The sequence below is a fragment of the Myxine glutinosa genome, chromosome 8, assembly GCF_964187855.1.
Source record: "Myxine glutinosa chromosome 8, kmMyxGlut1.1, whole genome shotgun sequence".
In the NCBI taxonomy this organism is placed as follows: domain Eukaryota; kingdom Metazoa; phylum Chordata; class Myxini; order Myxiniformes; family Myxinidae; genus Myxine; species Myxine glutinosa.
The window spans coordinates 68,843,885-68,863,115 of NC_136268.1; the positions used below are offsets into that span (position 1 = coordinate 68,843,885).

Genomic DNA, 19,231 nt, shown 5'->3' on the forward strand with positions numbered 1-19,231 from the left:
ATCACCCGTTGGCGTATCGAACTCGCCGACTTCTGCTACACCATCAAATACCGCCCGGGGAAGGATAACCTGGTCGCCGACGCCTTATCGAGGCCGGCCACTTGCACGGGGGTTGTCACTTTGGAGGGGCTGCGCACTTTGCACGGGGCACTATGTGTCATCCCGGGGTAGCGCGTTTCGCGCATTTTGTGCGCGAGGGGAATCTGCCGTACTCGATTGAGGACATCCGCCGCATCTGCCGTGATTGCACGATCTGTGCGGAACTCAAACCGCGTTTTTACAACCCTCCTATGGGGACGCTCGTTAGGGCTACTAGACCGTGGGGGCGCTTGGCGATGGACTTCAAAGGGCCGCTGCCGATGTCGAGCAACTCTCGCTATCTGCTCACTATCGTCGATGAGTATTCACGATTCCCCTTTGCTTATACGTGCGGGGATATGTCGGCTGCCACGGTTATTCGGTGCCTGCAGAATTTGTTTTCTATGTTCGGGTATCCGGCCTACGTGCATACCGATCGGGGTGCGGTGTTCCTGTCCCAGGAGGTGAGGGGCTACTTGCTCCAGCATAATGTCGCTTCGAGCTACACCACCCCGTACCGGCCCCAAGCGAATGGGCAGATCGAACGCTTTAATGGGATTTTATGGAGGGCCGTCATGCTAAGCCTTCGGACGCTCGGCCGAGGCCTCGATAAATGGGCGTGGTTGCTACCTGCCGCTCTAAACTCGATCCGGGCTCTCCTATGTACTGCCACCAACCAGACTCCTCACGAGCGACTGTTCCACCACCCTAGAAGCTCTGGCAGTATCCAATCTTTACCCAGCTGGCTCGCTGAGCCGGGGCCCGCCTATCTCAAACGAGCGGTTTGCGCTAGCAAGTACGACCCCCTTGTTGACAAGGTGCGGGTCCTCCAGGCTAATCCCGAGCATGCTCGCGTGTTAACGGCGGACGGCCGTGAGTCTACTGTGTCCGTACGCCATCTCGCCCCATGTGGGGACGACGACAGGGATATCGACGAACCCGTCTACGAGTCTATGGACTCTACCGAAGCTTCCTCTATGGAACTACCACCGACACTTCCGTCGTCACCCACTCCCGTGCCCAAAGGCGCTGGGGCGCCCCCTCCGACACCCACCTCCAGCGGCTATTCCGACGCGGGGGACTCCGGGCTTGGGGACGCCGTACCCGGTAGTTTCCGAACACGAACTGGCAGGGTAGTTCGCCGCCCCGACCGCTATGGGTGGACCGACTGACATGGATTGACGTGACCCATTCGATTATTGCTGACGCTTGCTTGCAACCTGCCAAGCGGCAGTATAGTTCTAACGGCGGGAAGAATGTAGTGAAATTATACCGAAGGTGAACCCAGGGTGTGCTCGCTTCAAAAGGGGCGTCTATAAGACCCGGGACAACCGGGGCGCACGAACACTCCAGTGGCACTCACTGTGACATAGTCCTGTAGTTTGAATGGTATGTACGCCCCTATATGCTGCGCTGATTGTTTTCTCTATTGGTATCGGCCATTGCCCATGAAATACTCTTATTCTAATGTCTGTTGCATGAATGTATTTTTACAGGATGTTACTTCAGATCTAAATGATATTAAACCTACCCAAGGGTCAAGTCGTGTCTGAGCTTGATTTTCACGACAGTGCTCACTAACCAAATAAAGAGTTTGCAGGTGGCAGAGGAGGTGCGACGACGAGGTACCGAGGTGAGTGACGATATACGCGGAAATGTATATGGTATGAGGGGAGATTTAGTCGGCTTGGGGGGTGGTGTAGACCCGGGTGTTCGTGAGGGACCAATGGTGAGGTGTATGACTGGTCCGGAGTGTGTGGAAAGAGGAGGTGTGCAAGGAGGTCTGGCTATGGGGAGTGAGGGGGGTGCTGGTGAGCAAAGATGTGCGGGTATGGAGTGGGTAGCGGGTTGCGGAAGGGCGACCCAGGCATCGACACCAAGAGGGGTAGTGTTTGGAGGGACGGGGGACGCGCGGGAGCCCCCCGGGAATAGCGCACTGTGGGAGCCCGAACGGTTTGGTCCCGCGTTGATCCCGCCAGGAGTGACGCGCGGGGTCCGGCCTTCGGGCGCCCACAAAGTACCACTCGCGCCGTATGACGGCAAGAGTGATCTGAGGGCGTACCTGGCGCAGTTTGAGTACGTGTGCCGAGGCAATGGTTGGAGTCCGGACGAAGGTGGAGTATACCTGGTAGGGGCGTGGTGCGGCGGCGGAGGTGCTGACAGCTTTACCACCGGGTGCTCTCACCCTGTCAGCTCTCCGTGCGGCTATAATTAATCGTTTCGGTATCGAGCAGCAAAGCGAGCTTGTTAAAGCTCAACTTGCGCAGCGTAAACGCAAGCCCCAGGAGACCATCGGGGAACTTGCTCACGATATTCGCTGCGCGGTAGGGATTGCACACGCGGACATGGCAGCGAGTTCCCAGGAAAGCCTGGCGCTGGATCACTTTATCCAGGCCCTCCCGGATCTGGAGCTCTGACAACAGCTCGCCATGTGGCGCCCGCAGACCATGAGTCAGGCGGCCGACGCTGCAGACCGTTGGGAAGCAGCGAGGCCCCTGGCCCGGGGAGGCGAGCGCCACGCAGTGGCGGTGCGTCAGGTAGGGCCCGTGATGGGGGTCCCCCCCCCCCCCAGGGGGCCGGCTCCCGATCGGGCCCTGACCTGGAGAGCATGGTTCGGAGGCTGGTGGATCGGCGTCTAGCGGGACCTGGACCATGGCAGGCGGCTCCAGTGGTGGCACCCGGTAGTCCCCGACAGAGTACCCCAATTCGGACATACAGGGGGGGAAATTTGGAATACCGGAGGCAAGCACCTTACCAGGTGAGGTGCTATAATTGTGCTCGGATGGGTCACCGTGCATGGGAGTGTCGAGCTCCGCGCCGGGACGTTCCCCGTCAGCCGATGCCCTCAACTCCGCCCAGTATCGATCGGCGTAGCCGACCACAGACACACACCCCCCCCCCCCCCCCCCCGCCAGGGCCCGGGAAACTAGAACGTGCCGGGCATGCAGGGCGGTGTTCGGCAGTAGGGGATGGAGAGAAGCCCTCGTTGACGCGACAGGTCATTCATTGTGGCCAAATTGGAAGAGGTAGCTTAACAATTCGGTGCAAAATTGCCGGCGTGGGGGTAGCGCCGTTGTGGACACGGGAGCCAGCGCCACGATCATCAGCCCTGTGATCCTTAATTCGAGTGCAGATGGCTGGGGTAAAATCCAGCGTCTGGAAAATCATAGTTTGCAGTTGGCTACCGGGGTAACGGCCCCGATCATAGGGCGTGGTTTTGTAACCCTTAAGTTGGGGTCGGTAAAAAGAGAGATAGAGGTTTGGGTGGCGGAGGTGTGCGACCCATGCTTAATAGGGTTGGATTTGTTGACTGCCAGCGGTTGTAAAATCGACTTGAGCCGGGGGATCCTGCAATGGGGAGTGGCAGAGCTACCATTGGAGGGGGTGAGCACGGCCGAGAGGGTGGAGCTGGAGGCTCCTGAGGCCGTGACCATCCCTCCGGGGGCCGAGGCCATAGTGCCGGCCCGATGGTCAGCTCGCCCGACATGGCAGGAATCCTGCGGCCTGGTTGAACCGGTGGCAGCGCGATCCATACCTGGTTTAATTGTGGGCCGCACCCTCATAAAAACGGACGGGCCGGTGGTGGCCGTCCGAGTAATTAACATTAGTACAGAACCACGCACTATAGTGAGGGGCACGAAGGTAGCTGGCTGCACCCCAGTTAGAGAAGTCGCGTCAGTGAGGGGCGAAAACGTCTTGCCAAGCCGGCCCCAGGGGGAGCCTTCAATAAATACTAGGAATTGGCCCGATCCCATTTGTGAGATGGTAAATCGTAGTAGCGTAGAGTTGGGAGGTACCCAGAGGGAGGCCTTACACAAACTGGTTGGATCCCATTTGGACCTCTTCTCCTTGTCCACCGAGGATATTGGACGTACGGGCCTGGTGAAACATCAGATCCACACCGGTGAGGCCCGGCCTATTCGTCAGGCCGCCCGACGGCTCCCTTGGAGCAAGACGGCGGAAGCTGACGAGCAGGTTGAAAAAATGCTCGACGCAGGTGTGATCGAGCCCTCGGGAAGTCCTTGGATGTCACCTGTTGTGCTGGTCAAAAAGAAGGATGGGACCACGCGGTTCTGCGTGGACTATCGCCAGCTAAACAACATGACACTCAAGGACTCATATCCCCTGCCAAGGATTGATGACACCCTCGATGCCGTTGCGGGCTCAAATTGGTTCACAACTTTGGACCTCAAGAGTGGGTATTGGCAGGTGGAGATGGATCGGACAGGGAAGGAGAAAACGGCATTTTCCACAGGTAAGGGGCTGTATCAGTTCACTGTGATGCCGTTTGGTTTGTGTAACGCCCCCGCCACCTTTGAGCGATTAATGGAACATGTACTAGGCGGCATGCCATGGCAAACATGCCTGGTATACCTGGATGACGTCCTAGTACATGCCAAGACCTTTCCCCAGGCGTTAGCTAATTTGGACCAGGTGTTCGGGTGCCTCAGACAGGCAGGGTTAAAGCTGAACCCGAGTAAGTGCACTTTGTTTGCAAAAGAGGTGGCCTATCTAGGTCACGTGATCGGCTGCGGGGGGGGGGGGGGCGGGTAAAAACGGACCCAGACAAAATTAAAGTGGTAGAGGAGTGGCCCGCACCACGTACCATCAAGGAGGTACGGGGATTTTTGGGACTCTGCTCCTACTACCGGCGCTTTGTGGCGAAATTTGCGGAGTTGGCCCGTCCCCTCCACCGGCTTACGGAGAAGGGGACGCGATTTAATTGGACAAGGGAGTGCCACGAGGCCTTCCTAAAATTGAAGGGGTGTTTAACATCCACACCCCTTCTAGCTTACCCCACTAGCGACGGGACATTTACCCTGGACACGGATGCGAGCCAGGAAGGATTGGGCGCAGTTTTGTCTCAGACACAGGAGGGCGTGGAGAGAGTGATTGGTTATTATAGTCGGGCCTTAAGTAGGCCCGAGCGAAATTATTGTGTAACTCGCAAAGAGTTATTGGCTATGCTGGCTGCCATTAACCATTTCCACCCGTACCTGTACGGGCGGAAATTTTCGGTTCGAACTGACCATTCCTCCTTGCAATGGCTCCTTCGGTTCAAGGAACCGGAGGGCCAATTGCAAGGTGGTTGGAAAAGTTGCAGCAGTACGATTTTAATGTGACCCATAGGGCCGGGAAGGCCCATGGTAATGCAGACGCACTCTCTCGGCGTCCTTGTCTGGGGGAAAACTGCAAATTTTGTGCGAGACACGAGGAGAGGGAGCAATTGGGCGATTCTGCCCCGATTCTCCTCGTCCGGGCAACCCGGGTGAGAGGGCCAATTTTGCCACTAACTGCAGATGAAGAATTTGGAACTTTGGCGTGGAGCACGGCCCAGCAGGAGGATCCCGTTTTGGGGCCGGTGTTCAAATGGGTCACATTGGGGCAAAGACCAAAGGGGGAAGAGGTCACCCCCCTCGGGGCGTAAACAAAGGCGTATTGGGCTCAGTGGCAGACCCTGGAATTGAAAGGCAACATCTTGTATCGCAAGTGGGTGGAGGTTCCCTCTGATAGAACTTCCTGGCTGGTGATAGTCCCTGACAAATTCAAGAACGTCATATTACAACAGGTGCATGGTACCCGCTCCGGAGGCCATTTGGGCAGGACAAAGACAATATCTCGGGTCCGCCGGAGGTTCTATTGGGTGAATATGGGGCGCGACATACAGGACTGGTGTCGGAGATGCGACGCCTGTTCTGCCAAAAAGGGACCAGCACGGAGGATGAGGGCCCCCCTTCAATTACATCAGGTAGGGGCCCCCCTTGAGCGGGTGGCTATGGATATTCTAGGACCGCTGCCCCGCACCTGCCAAGGTAATAAGTATATCCTCGTTGTGATGGATTATTTCACCAAGTGGCCGGAGGCCTACGCCCTCCCCAACCAAGAAGCCGGGGTTGTGGCGCAGGCCTTCGTAGAAGGATTTGTATGTCGGCACGGGATTCCACAGGAGCTGCACACCGATCAGGGTCGAAATTTTGAAAGTCAATTGCTAAAAGATGTGTGCAGACTCCTGTCAATTCGGAAAACCAGGACCACGCCCTTGCGGCCACAATCTGACGGGATGGTGGAACGGTTCAACAGAACATTGGTACAACAACTGGCATTGTTCACCACCAGCCGTCAGGATGACTGGGATGAACATCTCCCGTACCTGTTAATGGCCTACCGAACGAGCCAGCACAGGGCCACCACATGCAGTCCAGCGTTGCTTATGTATGGGCGGGAGTTACGGGCTCCCGCCGACTTGCTATGCGGTCCCGTGCCAGACACCACGGATACACCGCCGAGGGAGGGTTACGCACGTCACCTGGAGGAAGGCATGGAGCGGGTCCATGCCTTCGCCCGCCGCCAGCTCCATCTGGCGGGGGCCAAGATGAAGCGCAGGTACGACGACCGGAGCCAGGGGAGTCAGTACGCTCCGGGGATGAAGATTTGGTTCTTTAATCCCCGGAGGCGGAAGGGTAGGTGCCCAAAACTCACCTCCCCCTGGCAAGGCCCAGGAGTCGTCCTGTCGCAAATCTGTGACGTGGTCATTAAGATCAAAATGGGGCCACGGGCCCCCCCTTCGGATCGTCCATGCCGACCGGATAAGACCTTATGCCGGCGAGCAGACGCCCTCGTGGATCGCCTCGGCTCTAGATGCCGAGGCAGGACCCAGTACCTCTTGCGACGGGGGCTCGTAGCGTCAGAGGACTGGGGGGATGGTAGTGGGAGACGCCCGATGTGGTGGGATGGCAACTCTGCCATCTCTCACAGCAGGGGCAAAGGAGCACTAGTGTTATGGGGTTTGGCAGTGAAAACTAGCCCGGGAGGGTTAGGATATAATGATAGGGATCTAGAGAAGATGACCTTAGGTAACGGTAAGATTAGGTAGTGACAATGATACCTGTAGTGGGGACGCAGGTAGATTAGTGTGGATGATAATTATGACGTGGTATGTGCTTAGTTTAAAGGGAAGACGGGGAGCACTAAGTTAGCAGGGCAACAGGTAGATTAGATGATGCCGTGTGAGTGTTGGAGGTGTATACAAGTGGATGGAGTAGTGTATGAGTAAATGATTGTGAGTGTGAGTTGTATTGTGATTGCACAGGTGTGAAACTGGATAGGTGTATGGGTGAGTGATATTGATGTGAGTTGTGCTGACCAAATGGTCCAGGAAGGAAGGAGGGTGCAGGTGGCACCAGGTGTGATTGCACAGGTGTGCAACGACAGGTGTATGGAGAATGGTTGTGTGGAAGACATGGAGTGTGGAGTATATGGAGTATTGGAATGGATGGTCGTGGAGTGAGTATGGTGGAAACTGTGGAGTGGAGTGGATGGTGCGAAGGTGTGAATGGGGGAAGGATGGACCCCCATCAGGAATACCCGGGGCGGGTAGTGTAAGTGTTAGGTAGAGGGTACAGGTAAATTGTGGTTGGATATTGGCATCTGTGGTGCGGGTGAAAGAATGGTATTTGTATGGGTGCATTAGTGTTGTGGAAATGGCTGGGCGTGTAGCCTGTTAGTGTGTGTAGTTGGTTTGGGCACTCCACCACTGTGAGGATGTCGGCCAGGTGAGGCCGCAGGTGGGCTCTGGGAGCCGGTAGAGTTGTTGTGGATGGGGCCTGAGGATCCGGAGGACGGACCCGGGTAGCCCAGTGCCAGAGGGCACCGAGGGGTGACAGAGCCAGGAGGGGCCTTCCCCAATAGATAGGTTAGGTTAAGGAGCAGGTAAGCTCGGGTGGCAACTACAGTGGTGGAGGTGTGCAGGTGGGTAGGCCTGCTGGGAGAGCTACACGCCCCAGTCCTGAAATTGTGCAAGGGCACAGGGAGGTGCATCGGGGGAGTGAGACCTCAAATTGAGAAGCACCACAGTTTGGGCAATGGGAATTGGTTTTTGGAACCCATAGTGTAAGTTGGCCAATGGATTGGCAGGGAAAGACCCCGGGTAGTGTAAAGTGTGTTAATGTCATTTAGAGGATAGTTAGGATTAGGAATCTCCTCGCACCATCTACATCCACTCACCTGGGATGACGTACCTCCACACCATGCCAGGTTGTTTTTATTATTTTTGATGCAAATGTTTGGAATGAGAGACGCATCATGACGTGGGTGTGACATTGTGCTTTGTTGTTCCATCTCTTCCTCCTTATGAGGATTGATGATGAATTGGGTGATGGCAAATTGTGGATAGAGGGATTGTGGAGATGAATTTGGTGTAGGGGAAATATGGGAAAGACGTGACATTAGTGACGAATTTGTAAATGTGTAAATTTTTGTAAATATGGGGTAAGGGCAAGGGTAGAGTAGGTGACAGGGGGGGTGACGTATGGTAGGGACGAGTTTTCTCACTTCGCTCTCCGTATGCACTTCGCCTTGCATTGCCTTGATTGATGTGTACCCTTGTGACCTTGCCCCTCGCTCATCTGGCTTTTCCCCCTTTTGTCTCCCACATGAGGACCTGTGCGCAACTGGGCGCCGAGGGGAGCGTGCGTGAATCCGCCATTGTGCGCCCGGAACTCCCAGAACCAGCTGTCTGCATCGATGCACCACCTTATGGACCACATGTCTGTGGCCGAGCACCACTTATGGACCCCATGGGTGGGGGCATGGCCCCTCTGCTGGAACCGGCCATGAAGGCCCGAAATCTTGCTGGCAGACCTTGGCCACAGGGCACCGATGCCCCACAGGTGAACCACACTAGTTGGCCCTGTGGGCCATAAATAAATAAACATGGACACGTTGGGTGCATTTTAATAGTGCAAATAGGCCGCCAGCAAAGAAGATGACATCGGGAAGAAAGCAAATAGCCAGCAGAGGGAGCCGAAGACCAAGAGACCACCAGCAGGGTTAGGGGTTTGTTTGTTGTTTTTATTTTATTGAACAATGATGACTGTGCACCGATTGGTGCTTGAGGGTGTATTGGTGCGTTGTGGGTGCTTCATGGTGCATTGATGCAGAGCAGACTGTCTCCCCCCCCCCCCCCCCCCCCCCCAGAAAGAACAATCACAGGTCCTGGGTTGCGTTTTGTAAATAAAGTAGCGTCATTGTAAATAATGCTCCCCACCGTAAATGTATAGTTTGAAGACCATTCCGCAATTCGGTTAGCTGTGGGCGTGAATCTGTTAGGCAGGGTGCAATGGAGCAGCGGGACATATTTATTTATGTTTTAAAACTGTCGCACTCAGGGTCAGGTTAAATGTAGAGGGAACTACACCTACGTGCCACACTAAAAGTTAAGGTAAGAGGCCCGGGACATGCCTAAGAGGAGGAGGGTGCAGTGTTGTGGATATGAGGATTGTGTTTTTATTATTGAGTTTTTTTATTGCATAGTAAATTGTTGTAAAATATCGCCCTCCTTGCTCCAGTTATGTATAAAGGTCAAAGTGCGTCCCGTAATTAGTTCATAAACACCACACGTTAGCCAATCATAGATTTCCCCCCTTGTTGGTAGTTTATTTCCTTATTCTATGTAGGTTAAGGCTGTGTCTTCCATTAATTGAAATAGTCCATTGCACCAAGTGAAATAGGTAGATTCCCTTCCAACCCCCCTTTCGTCAATTGCCAACTGCATGCCCCTTTTGCCAACTCCATTGCCAACCGAATTTGGGCGGTTTTCTTCATCCCAAGACTCCATTAGTCACGAGGTAATCTCGGAGCCGAAGGTGGGAGGAGTCGGCCCAGCGCCGGGAACAAGGCGTGGCCTTGCTAATGCCTCCCCTAAGGGCGGGGTCGGTGAGCCCTCGCGACCAATCGAGGCCGAGGTGAGCTCACAGATGGGTGTGTCCGGGAGGCGGGCGGCTTGATCGCCGGAGGCGATATAAAAACCACGCGCAGAAGCCTTTGAAGAGGCGCGTCAGAACGTTGGTTGTGGTTGGTGGCGGAAAGAGAGTTGGTTGCCAAAGAGAGTGGGAGAAGTAAAGAGAAGTGAGGCGAAGTGAGGCGGAGTGAGGCAGAGTGAAGCCAAGAAAGACAGCAAGCCTTGTGAGGGTTGAGTTGAGGAGGAGCACAAAAAGGGACACCAAGAGGTTGCGTCGACGCCACCGAGGGTTTCCCGCCAAGAACGCGAGGAGTCGGAGCTGTCACCTCCAGCCCTGCCGTTTGCACGGACCTGACCCTTCCTCCCCCCTCCAGCCATCCTCCTCCTGCCATTCCTGTCATCATCCCCCGTGTAAGTGTGCTCGTAGTCTGTCTTTTGTCTTGTCCCTGGGTATAAGTAAGCTTGTATAAGTTAATATTTGCACTGTGTCACCTGCTTTTTCCATTTTCCCTGTATATAACCTTGACTGCTCCTTTTGCTTAGTGTGTGTAGATAATAAATCGTGTTACTCTTCTTTACGTCTTCTTCTTCTTCCTCTTTACATTCTGTCGCTTTAGAGGTTTCCATATTGAATATCTGTGGCGCGATTTTGGCCAACGTTCGGGAATCGGGTTAGTCGGGGTAACTGTTAGGGCCGCGGGGCCATCCGCCCATCCGCTCGGCAAACCAACATCTTATCCGCGGTCCGTAACAATATATATATATATATATATATATATATATATATATATATATATATATATATATATATATATATATATATATATATATATATATTGTTGCGGAGATGAGGACTGTATTCTTTTTGATTGTGTGCTGTACTATTATTATTATTGGTTATTCTGCGCCCCCCTACCTCCGGAGCTGTGTAAAGGTGTGTGGAAGTGTAACTCAGTGTAACTTATTGATTGGCACTGGTAACTCATTGATTAAAAACTGGTAACGATTTCGTAAATGGATGCCAAGAATGTGCACGAACATGGTAATCTCTTGTCCACCTGGTCACAGCCCCAGGCTGGAGCACCCCCCTATCGTTTGGTAAACGGAACTCGCAGCAGGAGGGGAGCGAGCTGATGCCAGGACTCGGTGCATGCATGACCTCGGGGCATTAGCGGAGAAAGGATTAACATTCAGCGGACAGGGGATTAACTCCAGTTTGTCCATATAAACCAGAGCAAACGTTGAGTCAGGAGGACTTGCCACGATAACTCCTGCTCGACGGAGCGAACGAGCGCCCATCATCAGAACCTCTGCCCGACGGGAATGGCGGAGGAACATCGGCCGAACGAGAAGGACCATGCGGATAGAGTGACCTGGTCTATTGAGTTAAACGGTAGTTATTTGGTATTGGAATGAAAGTGAACAACCAGTTAATAAACCAGACCTTTTGTAAAACCTGTGTCCGGTCATTGGAGTCTTGAGTCTCCGCAAACCAATTCCCTGACAGGTGAAAGGGCATCCCATAATTAGTCCACAAGCATACACGTCAGCCAAGTAATAGAATACCCCTGTTGATAGTTATCTCTTATTCTGTGTTTTAGGGTAAGGCTGTGTCTCCCATTAATTGAAGTACTCCATTGCACCAGTGAAAGAGAATAGATCCCCTTTCATTCCCATCCCCAAAACCTTCATTTCCTATCACATCCCCTTTCGTCATTGCTGAGCCCTCGATTTTCAATTACCTCCCCTCCAATAACCGCCATTGACCACGAGGCTCGAGTCGGGGAAGAAAGGCATGTCTCCACCTCGTCATAGAGGGGAAGAGGGGCGAGCCCGCCCGTCGTCATCCAGGGCGGAGCCCGAGGGTCGCGCGACCAACCAGGGCCGAGGTGAGCACCCCGATGGGCGTGTCCAAAACGCCGGCGGCTGAATCGCTGGAGGCGCTATAAAAGGCGCAAACGGAAGAGAGTCGTGAGTTGGTCTGAGTTGGTTGAGAGTCGGTCGTCAAGTGGAGAGTGGTGAAGAGTCAGTCAGTAGAGGTGGTGGTCAAGTGGTTGCGTTGGTTGCGGTGAGGAGTCGGTGGAAAAGAGTGAGGGACCAAGAAAGAGTTGAGGGTGTGGACCAACGAGTCAGACAAGTCCTGGAAACGCAGCGGAGGCCGCAGCAGCAAGAACACCCAACAACCAAAGGGGGCCTGAACGGCGGTTTGGAGCAGGGCCGAAAAGGAACGGCGGCTGCTAAACGCGCCGGTTGAGCTGCAGGACCCCCTTGGACCTTTCCTCTCCCTCCAGCCATCCACCTCCTGCCTTTCCACCCTTCTTGTGTACGTGAGTTTGTTTTGTTTGTTCTGTCCCTGGGTATTTAATTAAGTCTGTAGGTAAGCTAAAATTTGCACTGTGTCACCTGCGTCTTATGTGTTGTAAATAAACCTTGATTGCTCCTTTTTGCTTGTGTAAATAATAAATCCAATTACTCTTCTGTCCGTCTATTCGTTTTATTCCTTTTCCTCTTTGCATTCGTCGTTTTAGTCTTTTCCCCTCATTGAGCAGCTGCGGTGCGATCCGGCCAAAGTCCTGGGTGAATCGGGTGAGTCAGGGATCCTGTAACGGTCGCGGCAATACCACCGCTCGGTAAACAAGTGAATCCTCTTGGATTGCGCTGAGGTTCGGGCTTGGAATTTCTAGGAGGAAGTATAATTTGTATGCAATGAAAGTACATGTAATATGGGATCGAGTAAGATCGAGTAAGCTTCACCAGTGCGCGTGCGCGAATTTACGTCACGTCGGCAGCGAGAAGGCGTTCCCCAACACGAACCAATCAGGAACTGCCACGCCCACTTATATGATCTCCGAATTCCTGTGACAGGAATTAGCGTTACACTGGCTGGAAGTCAATCGCTAAAGGCGCTTCCTCAGCGCCAATCACCAGTGCGCGTGCGCGAATTTACGTCACGTCGGCAGCGAGAAGGCGTTCCCCAACACGAACCAATCAGGAACTGCCACGCCCACTTATATGATCTCCGAATTCCTGTGACAGGAATTAGCGTTACACTGGCTGGAAGTCAATCGCTAAAGGCGCTTCCTCAGCGCCAATAACATCTTAATCCGCGATCAGTAACAATATATATATATATATATATATATATATATATATATATATATATATATATATATATATATATATATATATATATATATATGTATATACATATATATATATATATATGACGACTTAAACTGATGATAACATTAACTGCTGGTCCCTGTTTATTTTGTTCCTTTCCAACATGAGTGTTGCTTCAAACATGCAGGGATAGATATCAGTAAAACCAGCTCACAGTAGAGGTCAACTGTATTTCCAGATAACTTTGCTTGCACATTTTATGTAGTCTGGCCATTTGTGTGCCATTGTGAATTTGCAATGTTTTCCTGGATTGTTGACACTAGCCAATCGGACACCATGACCTTGTTGGCCCAAAGCATGTGCAGTATGTCCAAGAGAATGTTCTAGTCAACCCAACTTGGTCCACCTCGACCTCAGCCGGATCTTTTGCAAGCAACCAACTATTTAATATAGACTGCACTATGTATTTGATAATATATGCTGGAAGGACTGTTAAAAATAATCTAACATTTGATAGTGATTCCATTATTTGTTGCAGATGTGGTTGGCAGAACAGGCCAAAGGAAACTTTTATTACATTGGCTTGCATGACTTGCATGAAGAAGGACAATGGATGTGGGTTGACAACACAGAGGCCTCTGGTCCACTGTGAGTTGAGATGTCAATGACACAGACGTTATCACTTCCCTCCGGTAGAGTTCACTGGTCTGGTCTTGCCTCCTTGACATATTACTTGGCGAGCGGATTGTGATCTACTTTTATAATGAGATGTTGAAGCAAGTGGAATTTGACCCCAACCCTCTTCTTCAGATGCATATGCTCCAAACAGGCCCTTTCACTAAAACTGCACATCCAAAACAAAGAAAAACTAGAGGCCTGGGATCGGAGATCGCTGATGGTTCCTGGTATAGGCAACAAATCTGCTTTATAATGAAAACAAACGTTTTTGTTTTTGTTTTTTCCAAAACGTGGAACACCATGGAATAATTAAAAATATAAAATTGGGAAATTGAATAATTGAAAATATTTAGAAATAATTGAAATTGAAATTTTTTTTGAAAATTATCAAATAAAATAAAAAATGTTAAAATAAATAAATAATTGAAAAATTAAATAATTGAAAATTAAAAGAAAAAAAATGAAAATTGAAGAATTTGAAATTGGGGAAAAAAATAAGTACTGTATTGTACTTGAAAATTGAAAAATTAAATAATATTTAAATATATACAAGTTACTCAGACTGAGTTGTTTTCTTGTCTGGTGAGCAGGTACTGGAGCAGTGAACAACCAGACAATTGGTCCTTCAATCTGGAAGGAATGGAAGATTGTGTGGGATTGGCTTCTAATGGACAATGGAATGACTTTTCATGTTCTGAACAATTGAAATATATATGTGAAACACCAGCGGTATGATGGATAGGATGAATGAATACTTGTGTAGTGGAGGAATTGGATGGCGATCTGAGGGGTACAAAGGTTGCTTATTTCAGGCCACGAGGTAGAATGAGGTTGAAAAGTTCAAAGGTCATGGAGGCAGTGGACAATGGGGAAAAGAGTGACTGCTACACGTAATATAATGTATCAAATACAATTCATTTGATATACAAATCAAATACAATTCATATGTTATATATATGAACTGTATATTAACTGCTTGTCATTTGCCTGTACCATTCATGTGGTTAACACGTTACTGCGCCAAAGAACTAATCGAATTGATCACTTTTTCACCTTTATCATACAGCTAGCACCTGTGAAACGTTGGCTTGATTTTTCTTACCACGGCTTTATTTTTCTATGTCAATCTTCAGTTGATAAAACCTATCATGGCTTTCGAACCGCCTTAAAAACAACTAGGGCATATGGTTAAACAGCTCTAATCTGTAACTCGACCTAAGTGCAGCGTAATGTGTTGCTGGACATCCTTTACCAATACCGACTTTAATGACCAAAGATTCTCTGCACTGATTTATATATTTAAACTTTCAGTATTACAGATTGGTTGGTCTGCTTGGACACCCAACATGTCTTTTTGTAAAAATAAAAAAGGTCTTAGTGGTTAACATACCTAACTTTGCCTTTCTGACTTTTTTTGGAATGCTGGTGTAACTCAAGTCCAAAAAAATGCCTTTTTCCCATTTCTAGATTTCCCAGTCTCTTGAATCTCCTGGATCACACTGAAGCAGGCTTTCTACGTCATGTTTGACTCTGTTGTATTACGGGCATGTTTTTTGTATGTAAGATGGCAGGATTTTTGTCCTTGCCAGCACAAGCCCCATTTTCCTATCCCGAACATCCTTCCACTTCTCTTATCTGGCAATCCCCTAGATTTTTTTGTTTCAAAATGTCTTGCATATCCACATCTTTTTTCATCAATTATCTCCATTTAAATTTGATGAAGTCACAAACGAGCACTCCTTTCCCAAAACACTGGCATATGCAACAATGTGTATCAAAGAGTACACTAGTACTCTCTATGTAAGGATGGTGCGGAAAAAATGTCGGTCCCATCCGCTATATACAAAACCGAAGATGGAGTATCTTGTCCAGAAAGTTGCTTCGGCTACATATGATCACTTGCAGGCAGGGATCACTTTTCAGTACTCCGGACCATGGAAAAAGGCAAAATAAATAAATAAATAATCGAGATCAGTCAAAACAGGCAATCTTCCTATCATTCATCATCATCATCATCATCATCATCATAATAATAATAATAATCATCATCATCATCTTCAGATGGCTTATGTCCAAGCTGCCTCTGTCAATGGCAATGACTCTGGTACCATCTGACAGTTTTACTTGGTGCAGCATCCTTTGCTATCATCATATTAATAGCTTGATAGGATTCCATAAAAAATACACAAAACTACATTCCTTTGTAAAGGAACAAACAGGAAGGGCACAGGGTGGTGGGCAGGACTACGACTGTCAATCAGCCTGATGGGGGTGGGCTGCAAGACACATTTGCCAAATATCGCTATATATACAGTATATATAAATATTGTTGTGGTTTTGCCATAAAGGCAAACCCCCTATAGTTAATTGCACGACAACATGTAGCCTGCAGTAGTTAGTTATTTCTTATTGAATGTAAAGATTAGCCCCTTCCCATTGTGTAATAATCCACACCAATATGCGTTGAAGGTAGGCAGGACTTCAAACCTCCGTGTGGTGGAGGGAAGACATTTTGATGTGCAGGAAGGCGTGGCCAAAAGCGAAGCCCACGTGACCAATGAGGGGTCGAGGACACGTCACCAGCAAGCGACCAATGGGTTGTGAAACCTCCCCGAATGAAAGAGGGAAGGAGGACTGAAACCTTCCTAGGGGGAGGAAGGATTGAATGCCCGCACGTGACGATCCTCAGCCAATGGGAGGCTGTGGAACATTCTGAAAACTTTTTGGGTCTGATAAAAACCCCCGCCCATCGCATTTTCACCCTCTTGCCCCTTCTTGCTTCACCGACACCCTTTTTGCTTCGCCGATGACGCTCTTGCTTCGCCGACGACGCTCTTGCTTCGCCAATGACGCTCTTGCTTCGCCGACGACCCTCATCAGCTCTGACTTCACCGATGCCCTTTGTCACTGATCCGACCTGCAAGTGTTAAACCATCGCTCTTCGCCGATCCCTCGCTCAGATCTGGCTGATCTGCAAACATTGGCCCCTCCCGCGACTCATCTTGAAGCTGGTCGTCCAACCTGCCCTGAATCTAGCCCTGCCTGCATTGAAGCTCGTCCAAACTGTGCTGAAGTTCGTCATTCGTGCTGACTTCAAGGCGGCGGTTCGTCCTTCGGACCTTACCTCATCCAGGCTGCACGTCTGGATCGAGGATCGAGCTGCGCGCTGTGCACACCAAGCGGCCACCCTCGAGTCAATCCCAGCACGTACATCAGTACGAGAATAACCGGTGTGTCATTCCCTGTGTGTGAGTGTGTGAAGGCACCTGTGGGGTTTATTATAGGTAAGGAATTAATAAGGCTGCATTTCCGTCTCTTTCTATTGCCTTGTAAATAAAAGGCTGTACATTTTGTTGTTACTTTCACACCTATTCGGGTGCGTCTTTTCTCCATTGGCCTAGCATCTTCCGAGACCGAATTTGACTTGAATCAGGTCCGTAAATCACGTCAGGTAACGCCGCTTTCCACACCGTGCAAATCCGCTCGGCACGCAATAAAGTGTGGGAAGCAAGGGTTCGATCCCCGGTTTCTTCGGTCGCGTGTCTTGAAGGTATTTGGGATTGACCACCAAACTCTTCGGCGGGTGGCTGGGAGGTTGGCGATCGGAATTGCTTAGCAATCCATCGATCACGAGCTTAGTCGCGGTCGGCGGGCTCAATGGACCCGGAGTTTGAGGGGGAGCAGGGTAATAAACTCCCCTTAGTAAGTCGACGAACCCGGGATCCGCAACAATATATATATATATATATATATATATATATATATATATATATATATATATATATATATATATATATATATATACATATATATATATATATATATATATATATAGACATATACTCGTATATTGTTACGTTTGTGGGGGTAGGCATGGAATATCTTTGGAAAGTTAGAATCGTGTAGGTTTAGAATGCTCGATATGACGCGAAGGAGCCATCTTGATGTACGTAAGTAGGCAATCTGGCCGGGTAAGAGCATTTGCATGTCGCCATAAGGGGCGTGACTTTGTGCTAATTAATTCTAGGACTTAAATATTAATTCCCCAGTGTGTAATTTGCCCCTGTGATCTTCCCTCTGTCTTTATTAAAATTAAAAGCCTGCCAAACAACAACAGCAATGTAATGGACTCATTCGCTCACCACGCCGCCAGGTCTGACAGAAACAGCATTTGCCGATCAGCAAGGGAACGATGTCATCCGAACAGAGATTAGACACTGCCCCCCGATGACTCGTAACGAGGAGGCCATGCCCCGGCCTACGTGATTGGTGGAGGCGCGATGGGATGATTGAGTAGCGCTCGGTGATTGGACAGAGTGTGACGTCAGTGGTTGAACATTCGAGAGCTGGAGGGAAAATGACACCATCTCGCCATCTTGGTCTCTTTGAGCTGGCGGTTGTTGGAGGCGGTCGCATTCCTTCGCTGGTCCTTGCGTTCGTTGGAGGCAGTCACATTTTCTCTTTGTTCTGCCATGGTTGCGGGCGGTGGCGAATCTTTGGCTCATGTGCGCTTGTGGAAAGAGACTGAACAAGAGAGGTTGGGGCAGTCGGCATCGCGAGAAGTATCTCACGTTGGGAGTTCGAGGAGCGTGACGCCGTGCAATTTTGTGCACTTCCTGCGCAGTGGTTTGGAGGCGACGAACGTCTACAAGCCCGCGATTGAACTGCAAAGCTGAGTGCCGTCCAATTACCAAATCATTTTATTTTATTTTATTTCTCCCTATGTCTGTAATTGAGTCTGCAGGGAGGGTCCCTCACCTTAGCCTATTACTATTAGTTTTTACCTCAATATTTTTATTGTGCTTGCATTATTTTCTTTAAATCATTAGTTGTTGATTTTCAATTTCTTGTCTTGTTTCGTTTCTTTGTTTGTGGGTTCGGATTAACATAGTGTCGGCTGTCCGATCAGGTAAGACTTCAAACCTTCCTGCGCATGTGAAAAGATAATCCCACCAAGTTCGAAATACGTCTCGGAGTTAAAGCTCGTTCCAGTCATTCGTCCTACTGGGGTGTTAACCCCGGGGACACGACAATATATATATATATATATATATATATGTGTGTGTGTGTGTGTGTGTGTGTGTGTGTGTGTGTGTGTATATATATATATATATACTTACTGAAAGTACAAACTTAAATTTAACAAAAATGAGATTGTTGTGAAATCAATCTTGTGAAATCAAGAAAAACATGTGCAAAAAAAACATGTACAGTAAAAGGACCCACGTAGACATAGCAGTGGGGATTGAAGAACTGATTTCATCACCCCCAAAACATTCATACCCATCAGGTCAGGCATCATCTCCCCTCTGCCATGGATGTCTGTCCGTCAGGGCACGAACCCCGAGAACATTCCGCATAGTTTAGTCGAGCGCACTGCTTTATATTGGCCACCTACGTGATTCTCGGTCTATCTCTAGCTCTCTTGTCTTCAAACTGTTATTTGTATAAACAGTCATGACAAAGGATATAACCAAGCTAATACAGCTTATGTGTTTCTTGATGGTATCTAACAGATTTCTCGTTTGTATAGCTGTCCTCAACCCATCAAAGCCCAATACTAATCTCCCTCAAAATGAACCTTACTCTGTACATATTTCCCATTTGTACCCT

At 49.8% G+C, this 19,231-nt stretch overlaps 1 protein-coding gene across 1 annotated transcript in view; it reads left to right on the plus strand.

Annotated features, from left to right (window-relative positions):
• LOC137413546 (uncharacterized) overlaps positions 1-15,007 on the plus strand; it is an 82,173-nt gene extending 67,166 nt beyond the window's left edge. The window contains exons 8-9 of the mRNA XM_078783370.1: positions 13,479-13,588; positions 14,209-15,007. Of these exons, the coding sequence (XP_078639496.1) occupies positions 13,479-13,588; positions 14,209-14,353 (255 nt within the window). The 3' untranslated portion in view covers positions 14,354-15,007. The remainder of the gene's footprint in view (positions 1-13,478; positions 13,589-14,208) is intronic.
• The last annotated feature ends 4,224 nt before the right edge of the window (positions 15,008-19,231 follow it).